This window comes from Brassica rapa, chromosome A02 (assembly GCF_000309985.2).
Source record: "Brassica rapa cultivar Chiifu-401-42 chromosome A02, CAAS_Brap_v3.01, whole genome shotgun sequence".
Taxonomy (NCBI): Eukaryota; Viridiplantae; Streptophyta; class Magnoliopsida; order Brassicales; family Brassicaceae; genus Brassica; species Brassica rapa.
Genome location: NC_024796.2, coordinates 30835790 through 30858884, shown reverse-complemented (window position 1 = coordinate 30858884; position 23095 = coordinate 30835790). Strand labels below are relative to the sequence as shown.

General features: G+C 33.9%; 5 protein-coding genes, 1 non-coding gene and 1 pseudogene across 6 annotated transcripts; 3 read left to right on the top strand and 4 right to left on the bottom strand.

The window, feature by feature from the left end:
• The first annotated feature begins 71 nt into the window (after positions 1-71).
• Positions 72-3660, top strand: LOC103855271 (protein INCREASED RESISTANCE TO MYZUS PERSICAE 1-like). Its single transcript, XM_009132237.2, has 2 exons — positions 72-3169; positions 3298-3660. Exons 1-2 carry the CDS (start codon positions 2931-2933, stop codon positions 3404-3406), a joined length of 348 nt encoding a protein of 115 aa, XP_009130485.1. The 5' UTR covers positions 72-2930; the 3' UTR covers positions 3407-3660.
• A 4364-nt stretch (positions 3661-8024) lies between these two features.
• LOC103855270 (annexin D2) lies at positions 8025-9899 on the bottom strand. Its single transcript, XM_009132236.2, has 5 exons — positions 9731-9899; positions 9385-9530; positions 8936-9154; positions 8654-8866; positions 8025-8474 (listed from the first exon to the last, which is right to left on the bottom strand). The coding sequence occupies exons 1-5, from the start codon at positions 9804-9806 to the stop codon at positions 8178-8180; spliced, it is 951 nt and encodes a 316-aa protein (XP_009130484.1). The 5' UTR covers positions 9807-9899; the 3' UTR covers positions 8025-8177.
• Positions 9900-10174: 275 nt separating this feature from the next.
• Positions 10175-14232, top strand: LOC103855269 (annotated as a pseudogene).
• On the bottom strand, positions 11095-11167 carry TRNAR-ACG. The gene has a single exon. It is a non-coding gene; the product is annotated as a tRNA-Arg (tRNA).
• Positions 14233-14456: 224 nt separating the features above from the next.
• On the bottom strand, positions 14457-17406 carry LOC103855268 (cyclin-dependent kinase C-2). The gene is made up of 11 exons (XM_009132235.3): positions 17175-17406; positions 16904-16985; positions 16728-16818; positions 16612-16641; positions 16423-16532; positions 16264-16336; positions 16065-16185; positions 15740-15857; positions 15511-15650; positions 15307-15435; positions 14457-15237 (listed from the first exon to the last, which is right to left on the bottom strand). Exons 1-11 carry the CDS (start codon positions 17285-17287, stop codon positions 14688-14690), a joined length of 1557 nt encoding a protein of 518 aa, XP_009130483.1. The 5' UTR covers positions 17288-17406; the 3' UTR covers positions 14457-14687.
• Positions 17407-18413: 1007 nt separating this feature from the next.
• Positions 18414-19188, top strand: LOC103855266. Its single transcript, XM_009132234.3, has 2 exons — positions 18414-18765; positions 18892-19188. The coding sequence occupies exons 1-2, from the start codon at positions 18448-18450 to the stop codon at positions 19075-19077; spliced, it is 504 nt and encodes a 167-aa protein (XP_009130482.1). The 5' UTR covers positions 18414-18447; the 3' UTR covers positions 19078-19188.
• LOC103855267 (elicitor peptide 3-like) lies at positions 19081-21557 on the bottom strand. Its single transcript, XM_033283458.1, has 2 exons — positions 19306-21557; positions 19081-19207 (listed from the first exon to the last, which is right to left on the bottom strand). Exon 1 carries the CDS (start codon positions 20353-20355, stop codon positions 20068-20070), a length of 288 nt encoding a protein of 95 aa, XP_033139349.1. The 5' UTR covers positions 20356-21557; the 3' UTR covers positions 19081-19207; positions 19306-20067.
• Positions 21558-23095: the final 1538 nt, after the last annotated feature.

Sequence of the window (23095 nt, the reverse complement as noted above, 5' to 3'; positions counted from 1 at the left end):
TTGCTTCATTACCATGAGTCTACGGATCGTATGCACATACGTCGTTTAATAATTTACCACCATCAGGTGATCTGACTCGAACCAAATAATAGTGCGAGCCGAAATGGGCTCACTCAAAAGTAAGACCCACATCAGTACAGCCCATTTTAATTTATCAAAACGACTCTGCTCAATTCCGTATCTCATTTAGCAAATCAATAGTGAACTAATCGTGATTTCAGTTTATTTATGTACAGTATATATGATCTATGTAAATTATGCTTACACAAATGTTTTGATAGCTGAACCTTGCACATACACCTAGAAATTTTATACTCTTAGGTTTAATTATTTCCTGGCCATGATTCATATCTCGACGTATAATCAAAATATAGAGGAACTCTTACTTCTTTAATCTAAATGCATACATTAGGTACTCCCTTCATCTCCATCTAGGGTTTTGATGTTTACTATTTACAGTTTTGATTTTTGTGTCATACGCAAGATTTTAAAGTTGCTTTTATTGATGATAAACATCTCACATCGGAAATATAAGAATTAATCTACTACTATATAAAGGGTTAGGGCCAATCCACTCATTGCCAATTGGTTTTAAGTTAGAAGCCCATAACAAACCCGAATCTAACATGGTATCAGAGCCATAAGATCCTTTGACCTAATTTACTACAGCTACTACTACTATACCGATGTTGGCCACTCTGTGGATGTTGTTTTCACATTGTCCACGCTTCAGACCTAGATGTCTGAGCGTGATGGAGGGTATTGATGAGAAAAATCCCACATCGAAAATATAAGAATTAATCTACTACTATATAAAGGGTTAGGGTCAATCCACTCATTGCCAATTGGTTTTAAATTAGAAGCTCATAACAAACCCGAATCTAACAGCTTTCGAGTTCTTATCTTAGTGAGGAATCACTTGCGTAAGTTAAATGTACCTTTCGAGTTCTTATCTTAGTGAGGAATCACTTGCGTAAGTTAAATGTACTGGGAAATTTTCATGATTAAGCCATTCAATAGAGAGAACGTGGATATCCCCCTGTCAAATCTAGAAAATAATGTTTTACTGCTTTTGATACAATGTTAAAACTTATAATATCTAGGAAATATATACATAAGTGGGATTCTCTTAGAATGATAAAGGTGAAAACTAGAGTGGTACACAACCACCATACACTTGTCTAGATGCTTTTTCATTCAAGTTGGTAGGAAACATCAACTATTTATATTTGAATTGTGCAAAAGCTAAAATAATAAGAAAAATGGAATCTATTGGCACAGAACCAAACACCTGTTTTACCTTTTTTTATTTATTCTTATAAGGGTCGAGATTCATGGAAATTATTGGCCCTTTGATGGGTTCCATTGTTGATACCTTTGTCCTTTTGTGCTCTCACAATATAGGTTTTAACTTTATAGCTTACCTCATGTACCATTCACCGAGTCTCCGTTCATTTATTCAATACTTTAACCTATTTAAAATTATTAATCACAAAGTTGATGTAACAAAAAGTTCTTACAATTGTAGGGATGTCTGATTTTTAATGATATAACTTTATGAGTTTTATGATATAACATTATGATTGTACTTAATAATATACATAAGACTAACTTGATATTTCTGGTATATAAGAAGTTTTCCTTAAATTTTTGACCCACAACTAAAAAGTTATAATTATATTTAGTAATACAATAGAGTAATAAAATCCTTCAAAACAGAAAACAGTCTATAGTGCACTCAAACTTTTAAAGTGGTGCATATTGTATAGTTGTTTTCTTAAAGATCATATACACTATAGTGCACTCAAACTCGAGTATCTATCTAATGATATTATTTTCTCCAACAATTCGCTAAAAACAAAAAACAAGGTGTGAGAGGAGAGAAAACTGATATTTGGGGAAATAGACACTGCAGCTAATAAGAATGAGGCTGATGCGCCGAAAAGTTTTTGGACATTGGTGACGCATTAATCCATTGACATTTCCACACTAACTTTTGTCCTGTTCCTAATGCTTATGATATCATGTTCTTACATTTTGGTTGATATTTTTGCTTTTATAAAGTTGTACATAAATTTGAGAAGTTGCCATAATCAATCCAACTCAATACAGCTCGGTTTGTATAATTACATTGTTGAATCTAGTTACGATTTGGTTAGCAGTTTTTTTGTTTAATCTTAGAGATATCCTAAAGGCTCAGATTAATCTCTAAAGAATGGTGCGATTCACAGATTAATTTTTACCGAGGTTTAAAGCATAGCTTCGTATACGTGTGGCCACACAAGTTTAGTATTGTGGGAGTTGCTTTGAACTTAGATCTTTTCGTAGTCCGCCTACCACTAGAGTACCCATGTGATTGTGATTTGGTTAGTGGTTAATTTGACAAATGTAAAGAAAACCGACATGTTTACATGTTTGATTTGAATAGTACGGTACACTATAGACCAGCTCTATACCAAACCAGACCGAACTTGAATTACATCTTTTATTTAAAAATAAAATTCACTAAAGTTTTGGTTATTTGTAACATTTAATATTATTGGGTGTTGATTGAATAATTTACGGATGTGATTGAATGATTAGTGGGACAAAAACGGGTATGAAAATTAATTTTATTATGAAGTTTGATTGTCTTAGTTAACTCTTTTATATGGTTTGTGTCCTCTGTTCGTTACTTACACGGTTACACCAATATGAATTTCTATACATACAAAAATAGTTATGATTAGAAAAATTAATCAAAGAAATGTTATAAAAATAAAACAATATTATCTCTGTTGTTAGATTCTTTCACTTTTTTTCTTTTAAATATCCTCTTGTGTCCTCTTGTGTTTTCTTTTCTTCATTCTCCCCTTTGATTCTTCTTCCCATCACTTCACACTTCTTCTTCTTCTTCTTCTTCATCTTCTTCTTAGAGAGAGAGATAGATAATGGTTTTGGGAAAGCGTCATGGCTCTTTGATTAAGAGAACAACAAGCATGCTAATGATCACAGACGATATAGCCACGATCTATGACCATGCATCTCAGCCGTCTGATCATCTAACCATGCATCAACATCATCATAATCCGACGGTGATGATGGCTACTAATAACGATGATGACTTCTTGAGGACTTGTAGCCTCTGCAATCGAAATCTATGCCATCGTCGTGACATTTATATGTATAGGTACGATCTTTATGCTTCTAAACGAACCCTTCAAATATTTTTATATTAATGTTTTGTATATCTTATGTTATGGTTTAATGAAATTATTTTATCTAATATGAAAATGTTATATTGTCATGTTTTCGCAGAGGGGACAATGCATTTTGTAGCTTAGAGTGCAGAGAGAAGCAAATTAAGCTGGACGAGAGGAAAGTGAAGAATGGCGTTAGAGCATTCAAGAAAACCGTTCGTATTTGATCGATTATGTATCATCTAAATAATAATAATAATAATTTTTCGTTGCGGGTGAAATCAATATGTTTGGGTTTTGTATATAAGAATAATAGAGCTAAAATATAACAGAAAATATAAAATGAGACGAAATGATTGTGTGATCGATCATAAGCATGATAACTTATGAGATGTAGAGTAAATTGAAGTTGATTTTCGTGTGAATTGTCTTTGTATTGCGTATATGTAATATCATTGTTAATGTATATTCAGATGGTCTACTGCTTGTTATATATAATTAATTAAAAAGAGGAAATAAATAAACGAATTAATCTTTTATAATATCAGACGTAGATGGACCGATTCTTTGATGGTATTAGGAAATATAATTTATGATAGAGATGTGAAATTATGTAATTAAATGTATCGAATCTTGTATGACGAAAACTAAAAGATTTGTCTCTTTTTAAAGTGGAAATTCCAGTTGGCCGGCTAAATTCTTCAGTATTTAAACACTACAAATAAATAATAATCTTATGGTTGTTGTAATGGTTTATACGTATATTCCTATATAAATATTTCAGTTTTAATATCCATTTACTAGAGATAAATCTGTTCAATATTGAATACTTTACATTTATATTAATGTTTTGGGCGATACCCGATTTTGTATTTTGAGGGCATACGTTAAACTTACTCGTTTTTGTGTTCTTAGATAAAGTTACTAAAGCAACCGTATAACCAGATTTTGTAGGTTTGTAGCTCATTTGGTTAAAAGGCTCGGAGCATCTGCAATGAGAATTATCAAGGGGAAGTTTTTAAGGAAAAAATAATTAAATAATCAATGGATCCCACCAAAAATTAAGGATTCAATTATTAAAATCTTTAAATAAAGATTTTTTTTTATTGAATTCTTGCACTATTTGCGAATTTTCACGACATGTGACGATCTACGATTGGTTGATATATATATTTTTTTAATTTATAAGAAAAAAAAAATAATACTTAAAAAATCAAAATACATTTTTTCTAAGGACTCCTTTTGGGTAACACCATTGCATGTGCTCTTAGGTCCACCTTACGAGTTCCATTCAAGGTGGCTCAAGTAAGAGAAACAATCGTATAAGTTTTAAGAGGATCAAAAGAAATTAAAAGCACAAAATATGATATTTGTGTTATAAAGAATTTTATGTTTACCACTTTCATAGTACCATTTTTCATCTTTACTACCACTAAATTGATATTTTCAAAAATACCTTATTCATTAAGTGTCAAAAGACTATTATACCTTTGTTAGCTATATATATAATAATTATTTAAATAAAAAAAATAAAAAAATTAATTATTTAAATAAAAAAATAAAAAAATGATTTTTTTTATGATTTTGAATTATACATTTTTAAATTCGAACTTTTTTATAATTTTTTTTTCAAAAGTATGTTTTTATATTTTTTTCAAAATTTCTTTTTGAAATCGAAATTAAATTTGAAACTATTTTCAAATTTTTTTAAATAATTTTAAAGTATTTATTTATATATTTATTAGAATTCTAAATTTTATATTTCAAAAACCCTATCCTATCCCTTAATTATAAACCTTAAATATAAATTAGTTAACCGTAAGAGTATAAGTGTTTTTTACTCTTCACTAAAAGTAAACATAAAAGTGATTAGTGTAAATATGAAAAAAAGGTAATATGAATATGGTATATGTGACGATTTCTCTTTGTGTTACATATTATATCAATTTCAAAGAATATCCGGTGGCTGAGTCGGCCCTAAATCCAAGCCAAGGAAGCGCTGCTTCGGGTTACTTAATAATAAGAACAATTTCAGCCACATATTTTCAAAAAATTTCTTTGATCTAGTGGTAAAACTTTAAGGCCACTAACTCTCTTTGTCCGCAACCTAGATTCATGTTTCAGAAGATGGCCAATTTTTTTTTTAAATTTGCTTCTAGTCTAACATTTCTTATCCGGTAGGACTCTCTGGATTTTTCATAGATATCAAGTCTCTATCTTTCTATTTTTCCTTTGTTCATTTTTTTTATCCGTAGAGATCTTTAATTATGTAGCTGATGCACTTGCAATGAACACTTTATTTCTTCCCTCATTTCTGCACTGAACTTTCTTCTGGTTTAATGAATTTCTTATTGTTTCCAAAAAAATACATTACTGTTCATTGTTGTTGTCAATTGTTTACGATTATTCGAAATTCATTACGTAATTGTTTCATTTTGTTTCCTTGTTTTTACTTCTTCTTTTTCCTCTAGGTAATCAAATATTCAAATGTGTAAGTTAGATCAATGTAACACATAAAATCTTCTTTTCTAATGGTAACTTGAGTATTTTTATAATATTTGAAAGTCAATAATGTTTGGTAGAGATTCATACAGTTTTGCCAAAAAAAAAAAAAAAAACTGAAAAAAAAACACTTGAAAGTTGTCACAAAACTCTGCCAGAAAGGTGGGGGAAATAATGGGCCAACTGAAAACCGGCCTACAAGCATGAGGTTACAATGTCTTTTTCCATGTAGCCTTTCGAGTAATTGTCCAAAGTCCATATCGATACCATAGTCCTGATTATGCTATATCATCAGTCATGCAAACAGATTTTATTTTTTTTTGGGGTTAGATCCTCATGCACATAGTTACCATTTACCACCTACAAGAATATATAACTGGTAATAATCATTAGAATAAAATAAAATGATGTATAGTATCAGTGAACTTTTGAATGTCCTTATGTAGTATAACACCTTTTCTGGTGTAGTATTATCAGTGATTCTATGACACATGCCATAACATCTAAATTAAAAAGAAAAATTGTGGGTCCAGTTAAAAGATTTTGGAGTTTGATTCTAGATATAAGATCTTGATTTAGAAGATCATACCTTGTTTCACTTATATATTATTGTACAGATCATCGTATTACATAACACAAGAGTTGAGTTTCATTGGATATATGAGGATATGCACACCAACCATGATCTGAATCTGATCCACCCATGTGTGTTATACAACACTATAATGAATATTTATTTGAAAGCTACCGATATATACTTAAAGGTCCAAGCATTAAACATATAGAAGAGGTTGATCAAAAAGAAAGAGAAGAGACTGGAGAATCTTTGCGTGTGTTGGAGTAGTAGAGATTGAGGAAGCTGTACTTGCTTTTCTACTTTTTTTTGAAACACAAACTTTCATTAAACTCAAATGCAAGGACTACAAAGCCAAAAGAGAACTAAACATCCTCTTGTGGACAATTCATGAACTATAATAGCAATTAGAAACAAGCATAATAAATCTTCATATGAAGTTGACAGCGAATTCAATATCAAGTTTGAATGCGTCAATAAAGCTTCCACGGCAAAGTTGGATAGTTGAGAGATAGTCACAAGTGACGTTGAAAGACAGTCTTCACCAACAAGAAAAACCGAAGTAGTCTCGATTGCACCTTCAGGCCCCGTACGGACCGCTCCATAAAGTAACAAACCAGTGAGTAAACTGCAACTGAAGCTCGGAAAAGAATCTGAGAAATTTTCTCCATTCATAGAAGGGAGACATGGTAGTAAAGTGATCTCCACAACAGAAAAAGAGGTGAGAATAATGCGCCGACAAATTGGCCTTACTAGCTTTTGATGGCTCAGAGCTGGAGGCCGGAGTGGATTCCCACTCACATCAGACGTCATATTCATAAACATATGGCTCAAAACTGTATGCCGGAGTGAATTCCCACCTACATCGGACGCCAAATTTGCAAACCGCTGTGATAGAAGGTATGTTTGCAGTGGTTGGTGGTATGGATCTTCATGCAATCGTTTTAAACCAAGTTTACACAATCTGAAGGGTGGAGGAGGCCAAACATGGAGGATGGAGAGGATGGAGCGGGGAAGAGGAATGTCGCTGGAGGATGCTTGTCTTCTCAAACTTTTAAGGAACAGATCTGGTCGCCGGAGTGGAGTTCCACCTACATCGGTCGCCGGATTAACATAAATTGATGAGAGAGGAGCAGGTGAATTGACGCTAGACCCGGCTCTGGTGAGCTTCAAACCATCAAACGAGACAACAAAAAATTCAAGAGTCCTCGGCTTGAGTATAGTTAAAACGAGAAGGTTGACGACGTCACACGAAGGAGCCACCAAATGATGAGAGACCAAGAGAACCAGAAGGTTCTTCGGATCTGCAAAATCGAGACATGTCTGGGGCAGTTAGAGGGGAGTTCACTGGAGCTTGTCTCCGATAACCCGAGAGCAGCAGTGGCAAGAGAGTCCTCTCGATTCGTTGTTGGAGAGACGACCCACCAGATAGGGCGAGACGACGTGAGGACTGTGAAGAAGACGAGAAGCCGAGGCGCTTATCTCCAGCAAAAGATCCGTCGAGAGTCCCTTCCTACGCTGAGCATAACATTACGAACTCGTATCAAAAGAGGAACAAAGTGAACGATGGACAAAGAGATAACAGTAGAGAGAAGCAGCGTTGTCGAGGGTGACCAGCGCCGGCGAGAATACGCATCACCGGCGCCGGGAATCATGGATCTGCGAAGTGACTCCAAGCCCGTGCCTGGGAGTGTTTTTCAAAATTCAAAAAGACCTTTTTTACTTCCCACATTGGATGTTTACAAGACTATTTTAGCTGCACTTGCTTAGATTACGAAGATTTTGCTTTAGATTGCATTGATGAAACAAACTCAAATAACATTGATAGATAGTAACAGAAACCAGTTTCAGGGTACTTTTATTCAAAACAAACCAATTAAAGCATAAAAGAAGGGAGGAACACGGAAACTAAACCAGTTTCTTCAAACATCTCCATGTCCGAGAAGAGAAACAAGCATATCCTCATAATCACCAGAAGTGTCTTTAGCGACGGCATGGTGCAAAGGAATGCTGTTCCTTCGTTGATATTCCTCTTTGATACGTTCCATATCAACTTCAGTTCGTGTAGTCACAACTCGGGTTAGTGCCCACTCATCAGTCCCCATTTTGTTAATTGCTAGACGCAAAACCTTCTCAAAATGCTTCTCAGGGTATGTCAAACACGTGATCGCAGCTCTTAGTAGCTTCAGGTACTCATCATCTGAATCTTCCTTCAAGTGCTGCAAAACTCGACACATATAAGCGTTCCGAACTAGTATTTTTTATATCTTTTTGATGGAATTATTATCATAATTTTTTTATATTTATATTAAATATAAAATATTATATATTAATTATTAACTGGGTTTTTGCTAACTGAGCCTAGATACTTAATTTTATTAGTCCGTTTAAGTTTTACCTTGTTAATAGCGTTTCCGTACTCATTATTGTAGTGGTTAAGAGTTGCACCGAGCTGTGCTTTGCTTCTTGTTGTCAAGATTCTGATGAAGTCATCATCACTAAAGGCTTTCTCTGAGACCTTCTCGTGAAGTAACTTAGCTTCGGATCTTGCAAGCCTCATGTTCACCTCATCTCCTTCGTACCTAAAAGTACTAACAAGAGGAAGCAAGAGCTACAACAACGAACAAAACGTCATTAACTCGAAACAATCAAGCAGACCGTTCAATAGAATATAATATACCTTACGAAGGTCACCAGATGTGTGTTGCGCAACATCTTCCTCTAGAGATTTCTTGTAACGTGCTTGGTAAGCTTGTTTGACCTTGAAAAGATCAAGAGGACACCTAGTGCATGCGATTTCAACAAGAACCCAATTGTTCTTGGTGAACATTTTGGTAGATTCTTTAGCAAGGAAAGCATCTCTCTCCGCTGGATCAAGAGTCCACAACATGACAACTCGCTGTTAAAAAACAACCTAATTAGTATTACTCACTCTATCCGTTTCAAAAATAAATTAGGTAAAATCACATAAAATTACTTTTTATTTTTAAATATCATTAAAATTATAAATTAATAACTATTAAATCAATTATAAAAGAGAGGGTAATTATATATTGAAATATTAATAATCTTTTTAAATATCCTATATGTTCCCAATATATCTTAAAAGAGAGGGTAATTATATATAACCTCAAAGTCACTAGAAAGCTCTTTGTCTAAGGCCTTGAGGAGATCCTCATTGTAAGCAGCGGCATAAGCGCTGCGGATTAAGCTGCGTTGTGCTGAGGTCCTGTGAGCTAGGATTGATATGATCAGCTTCTCGTTGGTACCCCATCCTGTGTTTCATACCAAAACCAAAAACAACATTTGGAAAACAAAGTTATCATGAGTAGATGCATAGATACGATCCTGATCTTGCAATTTAAGAACAGTATAGATCAGTGTAAGAAGAGGATCATAGAGAAAATAGTACAAAAGATCTAAGTAAATCATCCATAGTCACCAAAGTAATCTATCGACAGAAAGATAGACAAACCTGCAAAAGCCTTGTGGAGTTGCTCGGCGTCTTCCTCGGGAAGAGGAACGTTGGTAGGGACTTTGAGAGACGCCATTGTTGGGTTCAGACTTGATCTCTCTCTCTCTCTCTCTTTTCGTTGTCTGTAGTTGTAATGGATGCAATGCAGAGGCACGTCTTCTGACTTAAATAATGTAAAGAGAGTTATTTATGAAATAAGAAAGTAATTTAAAAGCATTTAAGAATAGTTTAAATAATCCAGTATGCAGATAGTTTTCTAATAATAGCTTATTTTTTGCTTAAAGAAAAGAGGAATGCCTTATTTTATGACACTTATATCTGTATATTTTAAAAAATTAATAAATAGTAAGCAATTCAAATTTGGGTTTAATGAAAATGAATCAAGCTAAGTATAAACTGATCCGCAAGCAATCATAATTTCAGAAAGAAAGTTTCTCAGAAAAGGCTATAATTAAGATCAAATTTCAAAAGGAGTATAATACTAAGTTAAGTTTAAAAAATCTTGAAAAATTGTTTAAAATATTATAATTTGGTTACCAATTTTCAGAAATACATTCAATCAAAAATATTTAAACATTAAATTTATGGTTTAAATATTATTTTTTTTAGGATTTTATTTAGCTGTGGAGTTGAGTTTATAAACTTTTATATATTTTTATATAAATTATTGATTTAAACGGTTTTTAATTACAAACTTAAGATATTTATGAAAATAATTATACTTTAAAATAACTTTATAAAATAATATAAAATTTGTGGTAAAACTGAAATTTCCCCGAAATTCTTTCAAAAATAATCCAACTTCTAAGAGAACTAAACATCTGGATTCTAGTCGCATATAATATAACTTACTATATTATATACAAGTAACTAGTTTAAATAATTGAGCCAATACATTTTTAATCATTCTCTTAACTGTTAGTATTACTTAAATGGTATATATGGAAAGATATACCGTATACGATGTGGAAAGAGATGATGCTGAATTGCTGATGAATGATGATGATGAGTAACGCTTTACTTAATGGAGTTGATATGTATTAATAATTGATTTAATAAAAAAAACTGAAGGCCGATATATTAAAAAAATATTTCAAAAACGAGATTTTCATTTCTTAACTTTGCATGTAGTTCTGTTTGGCTGTAAAGCTGACGTCTGAAAGGGGAGCAGTTATTTCGTCTACTCAAATTAGATTAAACTAATTTATATTAAGAAGAGAAAAAGTTAAGATGCCATACAGGTATGTATATATGTAGTACAGCAAATTAGGTTTAGTTTATCTGCGAAAGTTTTTATTCCCAGATTAAAAACACGTATAGAAGCGTCGAAGACAGGGGAAAAAAAAGTAAATACAAAAACGAAGCGACTCCGCTGGGGATCGAACCCAGAATCTCTGGTTTCGTAGACCAGCGCCTTATCCATTGGGCCACGGAGTCTTGGTTGCTTTATAATTACCACTTAATATTACTAATCAAATATAGTCTGAATAATCAAGTCAAACAGAACAAGCTGCAGTGATACAAATACTCAAAACTAAAAGATTCGGATTCATCAAGCCACGTTCAAAATCTGAATTATGAAGCCTCCAGGATTTGTTTGAACATTTCCATCTTCTCCATTCACAAGCTAGCTGCTAACTGAATATCAAAATGAAAGTGATTTTTGGACCATCAAGAAGAATTTTTATTATTATAAAGGTTTTCAAATTAAAATATGAACTATTATAAGAATAAGACCGACGGTTTTATAGCTAGGAAAAGTTTACAAGAAACAAGCTTCCTAAAATATTGAATCCCAAACCAATGAAACAAAGGTAGAGACTAGATACTCTTTCAATGGTAATAAAGACAATAATTAGTGATAGGAGTCACGGCTTCGACAGCCATGCTTTCCTCTCTCTCAAACTGTCTTTCATTCCATATTCTCGTACTTGATAGGAGGTTTTGATTCACTTCCACCTTTTGTCAAGCTGAGCGAGCTCAATCTCAACTTCATCCACATCTCTGAATTTTTATTATTACATCCATAGTTTAATACATGAAACGAGTCTATGTAACGATCTGAATCCAAGTTTTATGTTCTTTACCAATCCTTAGCTCTTTGATTCCATGTCCTTTCTCAGTTCTCATGGTATTGTGAACTGTGCAAGGCGGATACTAACGGGCTGGAAGCTTAAGTTCGGCCCACAATATTAGACACATTAAACCATAGAAAACGAATGATGATGTGTCAACAATATTTTCATCGTCACCAGAAAAAGGCACCACCTAATATTCTCTTCTCCTGAGAACAATGGTAGTAGTGAGCAGTGACATAGATGAAAGCTTAAAGCTTGACGCTTGAGAAGGCTTTCTAATTGAAACTCAATAAAAATGTGTGGCCTTGATCGATGCCTTGCTGACACAATCAGATCAGAATCATCAGATCACGGAGGATTGTTTCTCGACGAATCTGTTCCTTCTTCGTCTGTCTCGTTCGTTCCCTGTAAGAACTGTACAGTCAGTTCGATGCGTTTTGTCGGAAAGTCGAGTTTTTTGAAACTTAGGAGACGAGACAGGACCAGAGGACCTCTGTTTCTGTCAGTCAGTTTATCTATAAAGAAAAAAGAAAGTGAAGGGTATAATGGTCAAAACGGCTATAAGTCTCTTCAGTTGAAAGACTCTGTGTTGATCCAAGAAGCCGGGGAGAAGAAGATTAAGTGTTACGGAGAACGGATAAGGAGCTGCTCTCAACACCACCAAGCATCTATGGGCTGGAGCTTTTGCTGCCATTGTTTCAGGGTCTCTCTCTTTCTCTTCTTTACTTTGATACTCATGAGAGGTTTTATATTAGATTTGTATCATTATAGTTCAATAGTTAGTCTATAGGTGTAGACTTTCTAGTGTGTTATGGTTGCTTACTAAGTATCAATGTTCAAGAAATCACTAGCCCTGTAACTAATTCGCTTAGAGAACTAACGGGATTATAAGTAGACTAAAGAATATTAATATTTTTTAATATATTTACATTTATGTTAGATATTTTAGTTTTTAATTATAAAATTATTTTGCTTAATTATAAAAATTAGATGTACAAAAATATATTTTAGACAAATTTATGGACTTGTACTAATATTATTATTTGATTAAACAGATTTATATTAATTTAGATCGATTTAAACTAATTTTAATGGATTTATAACTGTTTAAACCGATTTAAAATCGCATAAATCGGATTTTAAGAAAATTGTTTTGGATATAACTGGTTTTTAAAACATTGCTTAGTATTAATTTGGTTATTGAAGTTGGGGTGGCTCATTGGGTTATAGGCTTTGTTGGTTTGAGCAGAACTTGCATTGCACCACTTGAGCGGATGAAGCTAGAGTACATAGTCCGTGGAGAGCAACGAAACCTTCTTGGACTCATTCAGATGATCGCAACAACCGAAGGCGTTAGAGGATTCTGGAAAGGGAACTTGGTTAACATTCTCCGGACCGCTCCTTTCAAGTCCATCAACTTCTACGCATATGACACATACAGAGGCCAGCTTCTGAAACTCTCCGGGAACGAAGAAACCACTAACTTCGAGAGGTTTATCGCCGGAGTAACAGCTAGCTTGCTTTGTCTACCGCTAGATACCGTGAGAACGGTTATGGTTGCACCTGGCGGAGAGGCACTAGGCGGTGTGGTCGGCGCGTTCCGTCACATGGTTCAGACAGAAGGTTTCTTCTCGCTATACAAAGGTCTTGTGCCTTCGCTTGTGAGCATGGCTCCTGCGGGAGCTGTGTTCTACGGCGTCTATGATTTTTTGAAGTCAGCTTACCTTCATACGCCGGAAGGTAAGAAGCGGCTTGAACACGTGAGACAAGAAGGCGATGAGCTGAATGCTTTTGATCAGCTCGAGCTTGGTCCTATGAGGACTTTGTTGTACGGAGCAGTCGCTGGGGCGTGCTCGGAAGCAGCGACTTATCCGTTTGAAGTTGTGAGAAGGCATTTGCAGATGCAGTCGCATGAGAGGAAGTTGAGCGCGGTGGCTACTTGTGTGAAGATAGTTGAACATGGTGGTGTTCCTGCTCTATATGCTGGCTTGATTCCTAGCTTATTGCAGGTATGATTCCTTTAACTATTAATCTTTTAAAATTTTACTTACAGGTTTGTTAATAATCCTCTGGTAATTGCAGGTTTTGCCTTCAGCAGCGATTAGTTACTTTGTGTATGAGTTCATGAAAGTTGTCATGAAGGTAGAATCAGCACAATAGCTGGCCTGAGGAGAGTTTTTACTCTTGAGGAGAGTTTCTTTTTTTTTGGGTTTTTACTCTGAATCTGAAGATTTGTACCCACTTTTACTTGGCATATTGTTTATGAAAACAACTTGTTGCAAAAAAAAAGTTCAAAAAATCTTATGATGTAACTTAGGCGCTTCATTGATTTGTTTTTTTTTATATATTCTACGTTTACTTTTAAAATTTTTATTTTGACTTTAATTATAAAATTATTTTTATCAATTATAAAAATTATATATATAAAAATAAATTAGATAAATTTTCTGATTTATACTAATATTTTTTATTTAATTTAAATCAATTTAGACTAAGTTAAATCAGTTTAGATATATTTATATTAATTTAAATTTAATTTTAAATCACTAATTTAAAACGGTTTAACTCGATTTGAATTGTATAAATTATATTTTAACAAAGTCGTTCGGTCATGGTCCATTTGCCCAGATTTTTAGAACATTGAGAAATATAATAAAGATAAGGAAACTCCAATTTGGTTTCCTGTGTTCTGATTTATAAAAGCTTGGTCGTGTAAACAATATCTAAACATACATATTCACTACAATGTTTGGGAAAATGCCATAAAGACATGGAAATACAACATCACAGATTCTTGTCTTCTCCAAGATAAGTCTTCATCACTAGAATCACAATTGCCTTTGAGACATCAAAGTCAAGACCACACCACATTAGAGTGTTTACGGTTGCCATCCATATTGTTGGTTTCTAGCACCACCCATTGGGTTCTGACCTCTTCCAGAGCCACCGTACTGACCACCACCACCTTGTGAGTAGTTAGGTGGTCCAGCACCATAGCCACCGCTAGGTCCTCTAGGACCAGCGCCGCCATATGGTGCAGCACCTCGACCTTGTGGAGGATACGATCCGCTGCTGTAACCTCCACGGCTCTGATTATTATTATAACCACCGGTTTGGTTTCCGCCAGGAGGGTACCTGTTTGGACCAGGTGCACCACCAACACGGGCCTTTTGATAGTAATTGTGGCCGCTAGGTCCGCCAGCAGGTAGTTGTGGTGGTGGTCCGTTGTTAATAGGGTGGTTTGGTCCGACAGGCCAATGCGGAGCGGCGTGAGACTGACCAACGCCGTGTTGCTGCGGGGGCAAACGAGAGTGTTGCTGCTGCTGAGGATGCTGGAGTTTCTGTTTCTTGGCGGCTTCCTCGTTATGACGCATTTGTTGCCGCTTTTTCTTTGTCTGGAACTCGTGTGATGACTCATATGTTGGTAGACTGTTTAAGAGACATGTAACATTGTAACGAGTTATCATAAACAATAACGAAATTGGAGAATTTAATTACCTCTTTGGATCACACGGCAACGGGTCAGTCCAAAAGTACTCTGCGTCGAGAGCATCCTTTGCGGATATTCTCTGAGACGGGTCAAGCACCAGCATTTTCTCCAGCAGCTCAAGAGCATGGCGATCAAAGCTATAGCACAAGAGAAAAAAAGCCACAATGAGATCTCTCCTTGATCAAAGAGAAGTGTTGCAACTATATACTTACTGTCGGTACACCTCTCTCACACGTCTCTTCAAAGGCCGAGACGATTTCATTTGGTTATACCAAGGCATCTTCGTAACCCCAGGCCAGTTGTTCTCATCAGGTGATCCACAGAGTTCATATATCTTATTCAATTGTTCACTCTGTACAAAAACAAAACATTTGAGTAAAACGATTGTAAGTGGAAACAACATCAAAGTAGAGTCTACTAACGTTAGATGGACACACTGACCTCAGTTTTGCCAGGCAAGATTGGTTTACCATTCAAAAGCTCAGCAAATATGCAACCAACAGACCACATGTCAATCGCTGGTCCATACTTTGTGGCACCAAGCAACAACTCAGGAGGCCTGAGGCAATAACCAACACATTATGCATGAATAAGCAACACTCAAGTGTTCTAAAAATCGATAATCGGGTATGAACGAACTGATTTTTAAAAAAATCGGCCTAGGCGCCCGCCTAAATATCAATGTCTAACCACCGCCTAGCGATTTCTTGAACATTGCTCTCACTTTATATATATACAGCTTCAAATTTTGTAGGGATACACATACCTATACCACAATGTGATGACACGGTTAGTAAGATTCCCACTATGATCATGAGAATAAGACCGTGCAAGCCCAAAATCCGCAAGCTTTAAATTTCCCTCATTATCAATAAGTAGATTAGATCCTGCACCAAAGATAAATGTGTTAAACTTAGCAACTTAAAGGTTGAGACAACCAAAATGTAATTTTTGGGATTAGTCACCTTTTATATCACGGTGAAGCACTTGATTCACATGACAATAATGAAGCCCAGTGAGAAGTTGCTTCATGTAACACTTTTTTGTTTACATATGTTGACATGTCAGACAAATTCAGAACAAAGCAAGGTTTTGCAAAGGCTAACAACAACCATGCAAAATACCTTGATCTGAGGAACAGTGAATCTGAGTCCAGGGCGATCAGCGAGTCCGGTCAAGTCATGGTCCATGTACTCAAAGACCATGTAGATTCCACCCTTGTATTTGTTATTATCTATAATAAACAGGAATAAAAGAGTGTTAATAGATATCTATAAAGCTATAAAGATCTTGGATAAGTTTCAACTAATAACCTGGCTTCCCTTGATCATCCCTATCTCGACCTTGTAAAGACAAAAACAGCAACAAAAGTATCAAAACTAAAACGCCTCTTTCATGATGAGACAAGTGTTATTTATTAATTAATTACCAGGAGAAGTGACAATCTCTTTCAAGTGGATGACGTTTTCATGATGGAGCTTCTTCAGGATTTTAATCTCCCGGATAGCTGTTATAGGAAACTATCAAGCAAACAAGTGATTTATAAGACATTATGAACTTATCTAAAGCCTAGTTAGTGTCTAAATGTAGCTGCTTAGTGCTTACCCCTTCTCGTTCATTATCCATACGGATCTTCTTCAATGCCACGATTTCACCAGTTTTGATATCTTTCGCCATGTAAACTTGGCTGCCAAAAATACAAAAACAAAACACAGATCTAAGCCTGAGGGATGTTCTATTCACATGTTCAGAGAACTCAATTGACACATAAAGGAACAATTTTTACAGATAAAAATTTGAACTTTACAATCAGAATGTGAAACCCACAAACCAAATCAGAAGAATTGAGAAGAAGAAGAGGAAGAAGGAGAGTTACCCGTAAGTGCCTTCGCCGATCTGCTCGAGCTTCTCGAAGCAATCGACGCTGCGGGATCCTCGAATCGGAGTAGGCTCCTCCAGATTCAGCTGCCCACAAGCTGCAGCCGCCATATTCTCCGACGGATTGAATCGGATAACTTCTTAGCTCTCTCTCTCTCTCTCCTCGCCGGCTTTTTTATTACAAGGTTTTAGCCCCTTTCGGTGTTTGTCTTCGCGGATTAAATATCTGGTTCAAACCGGGTTTAGTATTAAAACGGTTTCAAACCGGGTTTATTTGTAAATGCATTGTTAACCAATAAAAGCATTACCCTGGTTTCTTAGTGGAAGTTCTTAACTCATGAATTGACATCTTTTTTTACACTTTTCGATAAGAGACGACTCTAAGATCTCTTATTTAAGAGACAGGTTTTAGCTTTTTTTAATTAAAATCTAAGAAAAAATAAAAATTGTCTCTTAGCCGAAGCTAAGAATCCAATTAAGAAACTGGGGATAATCATAGTCTAAATGACAGTGTGTCACACTAGTCACACATAACATTTTGGTTCGGTTCAGGCTTATTCAAGGTGTAAATCATATTTTGGTTTGTGTAAACCAAAGATACTGAGGCAACAAAGTAGTGTAGTTAGCAAAATACTAAAGTAGTGTACATTATATTTCTATTTTGAGAAATTCTCTTGGATAACATTTTTAAGTTTTTGTCATAAAAATAGTATTCAATGAAAAAAATGACCAAAATAAATTTTATTAAATGACAAAAATGATCTTAAGATTAACTAATCTAAACTTAGGATTTATAGTTAAAGGGTAAGGTTTTGGAGATATGGTTTCAAATTTTAAAAAATAGAAAAATAAAAATTAAAAATTTCAAAATAAAAAAAAATTATTTTGGTCATTTTCTTTTTTGAAAGCTATTTTTGTGGCAAAAACTTTAAAAAAGATATTTGAGAGAATTGCCCTTATATTTTTACCAAAGAATTTCCTAATTTACTTTTTCAAAAAAAAAAAAGTTTCCTAATTTCTACATGTGGCTTCATAATACAGCCTATTGGGAGAACACACATTGGGTTAAAACAAAACCAACTTGGAAGATGTAAGAAAAAAACGACATGAGAATGCAAAGAGTTTTCCTTTTACTGGCCCATTTATGTATCTCGGCCCATAAAACAATATAGTGGACTTTTCCTTTTCCTGGCCCATATGTATTCTCTCAATTTCAAGAAGAAAATAAAAGCCAAGTGAAGAAAGAGATAAGAGAGAGTGGAGGAACTGCGATGTCTGCGACAACAACTCCATATCTCTCTCTTCCGAGTTTCAGACCAAGACTACAGAATCCAGCTAAAACCACCCACCAGTTATCTCCTCCACTCTCTTGGTCTGTTTCAAAGAGAAAGAAGATCCTGTCTTCTTCTGACAGACAATTATGGAGATTGTGTGCAGCAACACCAGAGGAGATAGTTTCTTCTGATACTTCTTCTTCTTCAGAAGCTATTGTGTCTGGTGGTGGTGGTGGTGGCCAAGATGGTGTTGCTTTGATCATACAAGTACTTCTCATTGCCGCTTTTCTTGCTCTCAGTGTTCTCACCATTGGTGTAAGTTTTTTTTATATCCACATATTACCAAAAATCTTATCCTAATCTATTTTAACAATGTTTGACTCAAAACCAAACCCGGTTTGCAAGTGCCTAAACCGGTGAGAGTAAGATTGTTTGTTACAGGTTGTTTACATAGGAGTGACTGAGTTTCTTGGGAAGAGGGAGAGAGACAAGTTTGAGAAAGAAGAGGCAGCAAAGAAGTCTAAGAAAAGTGGCAAGAAGAAAGCAGCAACCAGAGCCAGAGCTGGACCTAGGGGGTTCGGTCAGAAGATTGAAGATGATGATGACATTGATATTGATCTTGATTAATTCTTTTTTTTTTGTTGAGAGAGACAAGATTGATCTCTGTTTGTAAGACTGCGATTGTCATAGTTTTCTTGCTTGCTCCAGGTAAGATTCATACATTACCACAAAAGACTATTACCAAGACTAGCTGCAGCTATAGGTTCATAATCAAAACGATCGAAATATATCATTAATTAAATAAATAAATATGCAACACATAAGAGTAGCCAATGGATTAAGAAGGAATCAAACCTGAAGTTCTGATAATTGATCAAAACATATTCTTGAGGAAGAATATCCACTCTGGTAGAAAACTGCTGGCCAATTTTTAATAAATATAGGACCTAATCTCAATACGTTTTCCTTCAACCATTTAGCTAAAACCTTTTTCTCCTCAGTCATTCCCCCTAAAGTAAAAACAAAAAGTAAGCAAATGAGAATGTTTTTTTAACAAAACAAAATAATACTAATAGACAAGTAACACAACTAACAACCGTTGTATGAAAAATTCTTATTGCTTAACTAATAGACAAGTAACACAACTAACAACCGTTGTATGAAAAATTCATATTGATGAAAACATCTGTTTTTTTTTTTTTTTTTTTTTTTTTGAAACACTGATGAAAACATCTGTTTAGAAACTATTTTTCTTGAACATTTATAAAAAAATATTATGTTTGGCATTAAAAAAGTCGGTCTATGTGGCCGGCCGTTTAATCACTAATTACCCCATTGAAGCTGAAGGTTGCATTTGTTCAGTCACTCGATTATTAATAGGCCTAATCGATTAATTAAGCCTATGCATGCTGAAGCTGATTATCTTATGTTAATCGGTAAGCAAATAATAACACTAAACTTGATTTTATTATCAGATTGACATTCAAAACATATGACTATATAAATCATATTACAGCTTTGTTTGTATGCATTTGCATTTACTTATTCTGTATATGTGTGTGTGTTTGTATATTTAAAGTAAAGACTATAGTATACACGTATAGGTTTACATGAATCCTAGTTGATTTTGCCTCCTATTCCTGGGCTTGGCTTTGGCTTAGGCTTAGGCTTACTCTTCTGCAACCTCCGCTCTGTGGTTTCAACGGTCATATCATCTTCATCCTCCTTCATCTGGATATCGTCTTCTTCCTCACAGTGAGATGACACGGAAGAGCTAGAAGATGAGGATGAAGAACTTTCGAGGCCAAGACACTTCAAGAGAAGAGTTGTTATTGAAGATTGATCAAATAACATAAATTGGATCCAATGAGAGTGGCCTTTTTCGCCATTTCTCAGATTCTCCATTGTTGATTTCTTGAAAAGAAAATTCTCTTGTTGATGTTCTTTGAGAGAGAGATATTGTGTGTAGTTTGGTTTGTGATGGAACTTTGTTAACGCAGTTGTTACTCCTTATAAAAGGATAGGTATCATCACTAGGTTGTTGGTCAACTCTTTTTGTTGACCGAGTCTGTTATAAACCGGGTTTGTTAGGTGAAGATCAACTTTGAACTAGTTGGTGATGGTATGTTAAAACTTAAAACGTAAAATGAAATAACAGTGTTGACATTGATCTAATGCGGTCAAAAAAATAGCAACGTATAGTGTTAACTTACCATCACCAACTAGTTCAAAGTTGATCTTCACCGGTACGTCTGGTCTTAGTCAAAGTCAATACACGCACTTCTCTGGTTTTTGTTTGAACCAGAGATGTTGAATTAGTAGTACAGTTGAAACTTTTTGATTATTTCAAATAAAGGCAAAAGTTTTTTGTTTTTTGTTTTTTGTTTTTTGTTTTTTGTTTTTTGTGTGTGTTCGGGATAATACTACTCTACTAGAGGTTAATGGATGTTTGGGATGGACCTAGCACCTCAAAAATAATCTTAGACTAATCAAAATATAATCGGGAATTTATTTTAGGATATAAAGATGTGGGAAATAATTGGCTGACTGATAAAAGTGAAAATATATTGTTGTTTAGAAAATCTGAGATATATTATTGAGAGGAAAGTAATATTTAATTAAATGATTATGAATCGTCCGTTTTATGTTTTATTTATAAAGATCAACAAGTTCAACAAAATAAACATTTTAATCATAAAGAGGTTTAAGAATTTTCGAAACGAACAAACTATCACATATTTATCAGTAAAATCTTAAACTCAAGTAAAAAAAAAAGGATCCTTAAATTTATTGTATCATAAATTAAAATAGTATCAAAATTCTTATTATTCCTTTGGCTTAATGCATTTATGGCCACTAGATTCACCATTGTGGTTCCTTAGACAAACTGGAAGTAATGATTATTGTAGGGTTTATCATAAAGAACTCCAATCTTATGTCTCATCATCAATACTATTAAAAGGGAAGGAATCTAAAAAAATCTACCTATAAAAGTTGTTTGGACCCTTTCATTTAATTTATTATTTTTTTGTTTTACCTTAAATTTATACTAACAATATGTTACCATATATTTCTCTAACAATAATTTAGTCAATTCTTTTATTTATTTAAATCTCACTCCTAATTCCTAATCATTACTATTAATATATTTATCATTTTGATTTTTAATCGTAAAAGCATTGAAACTAATGTTTTATATTATCACTTTTATCATATAATATATGATTTAAAACAAGATAAATTACAAGACATATATGTGTACATTCGATCTTCCTCTTTCGTTTATAATAAAATAATCATATCATATATAAACTTTCCCACTAAAATCTCATATCATATACTAAACTTTCAACCGTTTATAGTTTGATAATATTTTCATATTTAAAAATGATTTTTCTGAATATTCATGTTACCTTCACAAAAATGAAGAAATTCATTGGTTCTATTAAAGCTAATTAACCTGACTTCACGATATCAGTATTGATTATTCAAGATTTTGAAAATTATTTATTTAGATATTATACTTTTATATACTTTCACTTAAAACGAATCAATACTATTAAAAAGCAAAGAGTTTTAAAAAATCTAATATAAAAAAGTTGTTGGAGTTATGTATACCAATTTATTATTTTTCTGATAATACATTAATCATTCTAAACATACAATATTTTAAATATTTTTAACAGATCTTAATATTATTTCTTATGATACCTTTACTCAGAAAAATATTTCATCAACCATATTTTTGTACAATAACGTTAAAAATTTATATCAAAAGGTTGTTGGATCTGATATGGACGTAATGGTCCATATATGTTCGGGTATTTAAGATTCTAAAAGAATTTGAAATATATGAAAAATCTGAAAAATATCCGAAATACGAAAAGTATTTGAAACTCCAACAAAAACCAAAAAAATTCAAATATCTAAAATTTTAAAATCTTACTCAAAATCTGACACGATGAACTGAAAAATACCCAAAATTTTATCCAAACACCCAATTTTTTTTTTTAATTTGAAAAATTTACCTGAAATCAAAACTCTAATCGTAAACCAAAAACTTAAAAACAATATCCATAATACCGGAAACATATTCGAAATATCCAAATATACCTAATAAACACATATTTATGATCGGGTCTAGGGTAGGATCCGGACTCAAACAAAGACATGCGGGTCAAAAAAAACCCAATATGTTATATTCTCTTGACCTGAACTAAACCTATAATTTTGGGTCGGTTCGGTTTGTTTTTTTGATCCGGATATAATTCTTATATGGAAAAGAAACTTACGTAAAAATGTACATATAAAATCTCAAATAAACTAATTTGTAGATTATATAGCTCTTAAAAATTATGTTTTTCGATATAATAAAACTTTGTATTATAATATAATCCAACAACCCCGCACTTTCCAAGCGCGGATCAAAATCTAGTACCTTGTTTAATAGTTATGGACCTTCCAGTGACGCGAAACCTATCAACACGTATGGCTTAATGACTTGTGGGTTTTATGAAATACTCTTTTCTATTCGAAGTTGGTGTTGCATGCTCCGCGTGGTTGTGACACTAGGAATATTTAAATGTTGTTTAATAAATAATAAAAACCATATGTTTTTTTGGTCGAAGAAAACATATGTTACTCG

Coding starts and splice junctions, on each gene's coding strand:
- LOC103855266 (XM_009132234.3), top strand. CDS start 18,448: ATGTCTGCGACAACAACTCCATATCTCTCTCTTCCGAGTTTCAGACCA. Junction 18,766..18,891: donor TCAGTGTTCTCACCATTGGT/GTAAGTTTTTTT, acceptor TGTTTGTTACAG/GTTGTTTACATAGGAGTGAC.
- LOC103855271 (XM_009132237.2), top strand. CDS start 2,931: ATGGTTTTGGGAAAGCGTCATGGCTCTTTGATTAAGAGAACAACAAGC. Junction 3,170..3,297: donor CGTGACATTTATATGTATAG/GTACGATCTTTA, acceptor ATGTTTTCGCAG/AGGGGACAATGCATTTTGTA.
- LOC103855268 (XM_009132235.3), bottom strand. CDS start 17,287: ATGGCGGCTGCAGCTTGTGGGCAGCTGAATCTGGAGGAGCCTACTCCG. Junction 16,986..17,174: donor ATCGGCGAAGGCACTTACGG/GTAACTCTCCTT, acceptor TATTTTTGGCAG/CCAAGTTTACATGGCGAAAG. Junction 16,642..16,727: donor AGAGATTGTCACTTCTCCTG/GTAATTAATTAA, acceptor TGTCTTTACAAG/GTCGAGATAGGGATGATCAA.
- LOC103855267 (XM_033283458.1), bottom strand. CDS start 20,355: ATGGAGAATCTGAGAAATGGCGAAAAAGGCCACTCTCATTGGATCCAA.
- LOC103855270 (XM_009132236.2), bottom strand. CDS start 9,806: ATGGCGTCTCTCAAAGTCCCTACCAACGTTCCTCTTCCCGAGGAAGAC. Junction 9,155..9,384: donor AGCTTTCTAGTGACTTTGAG/GTTATATATAAT, acceptor GTTTTTTAACAG/CGAGTTGTCATGTTGTGGAC. Junction 8,475..8,653: donor ACGGAAACGCTATTAACAAG/GTAAAACTTAAA, acceptor CGAGTTTTGCAG/CACTTGAAGGAAGATTCAGA.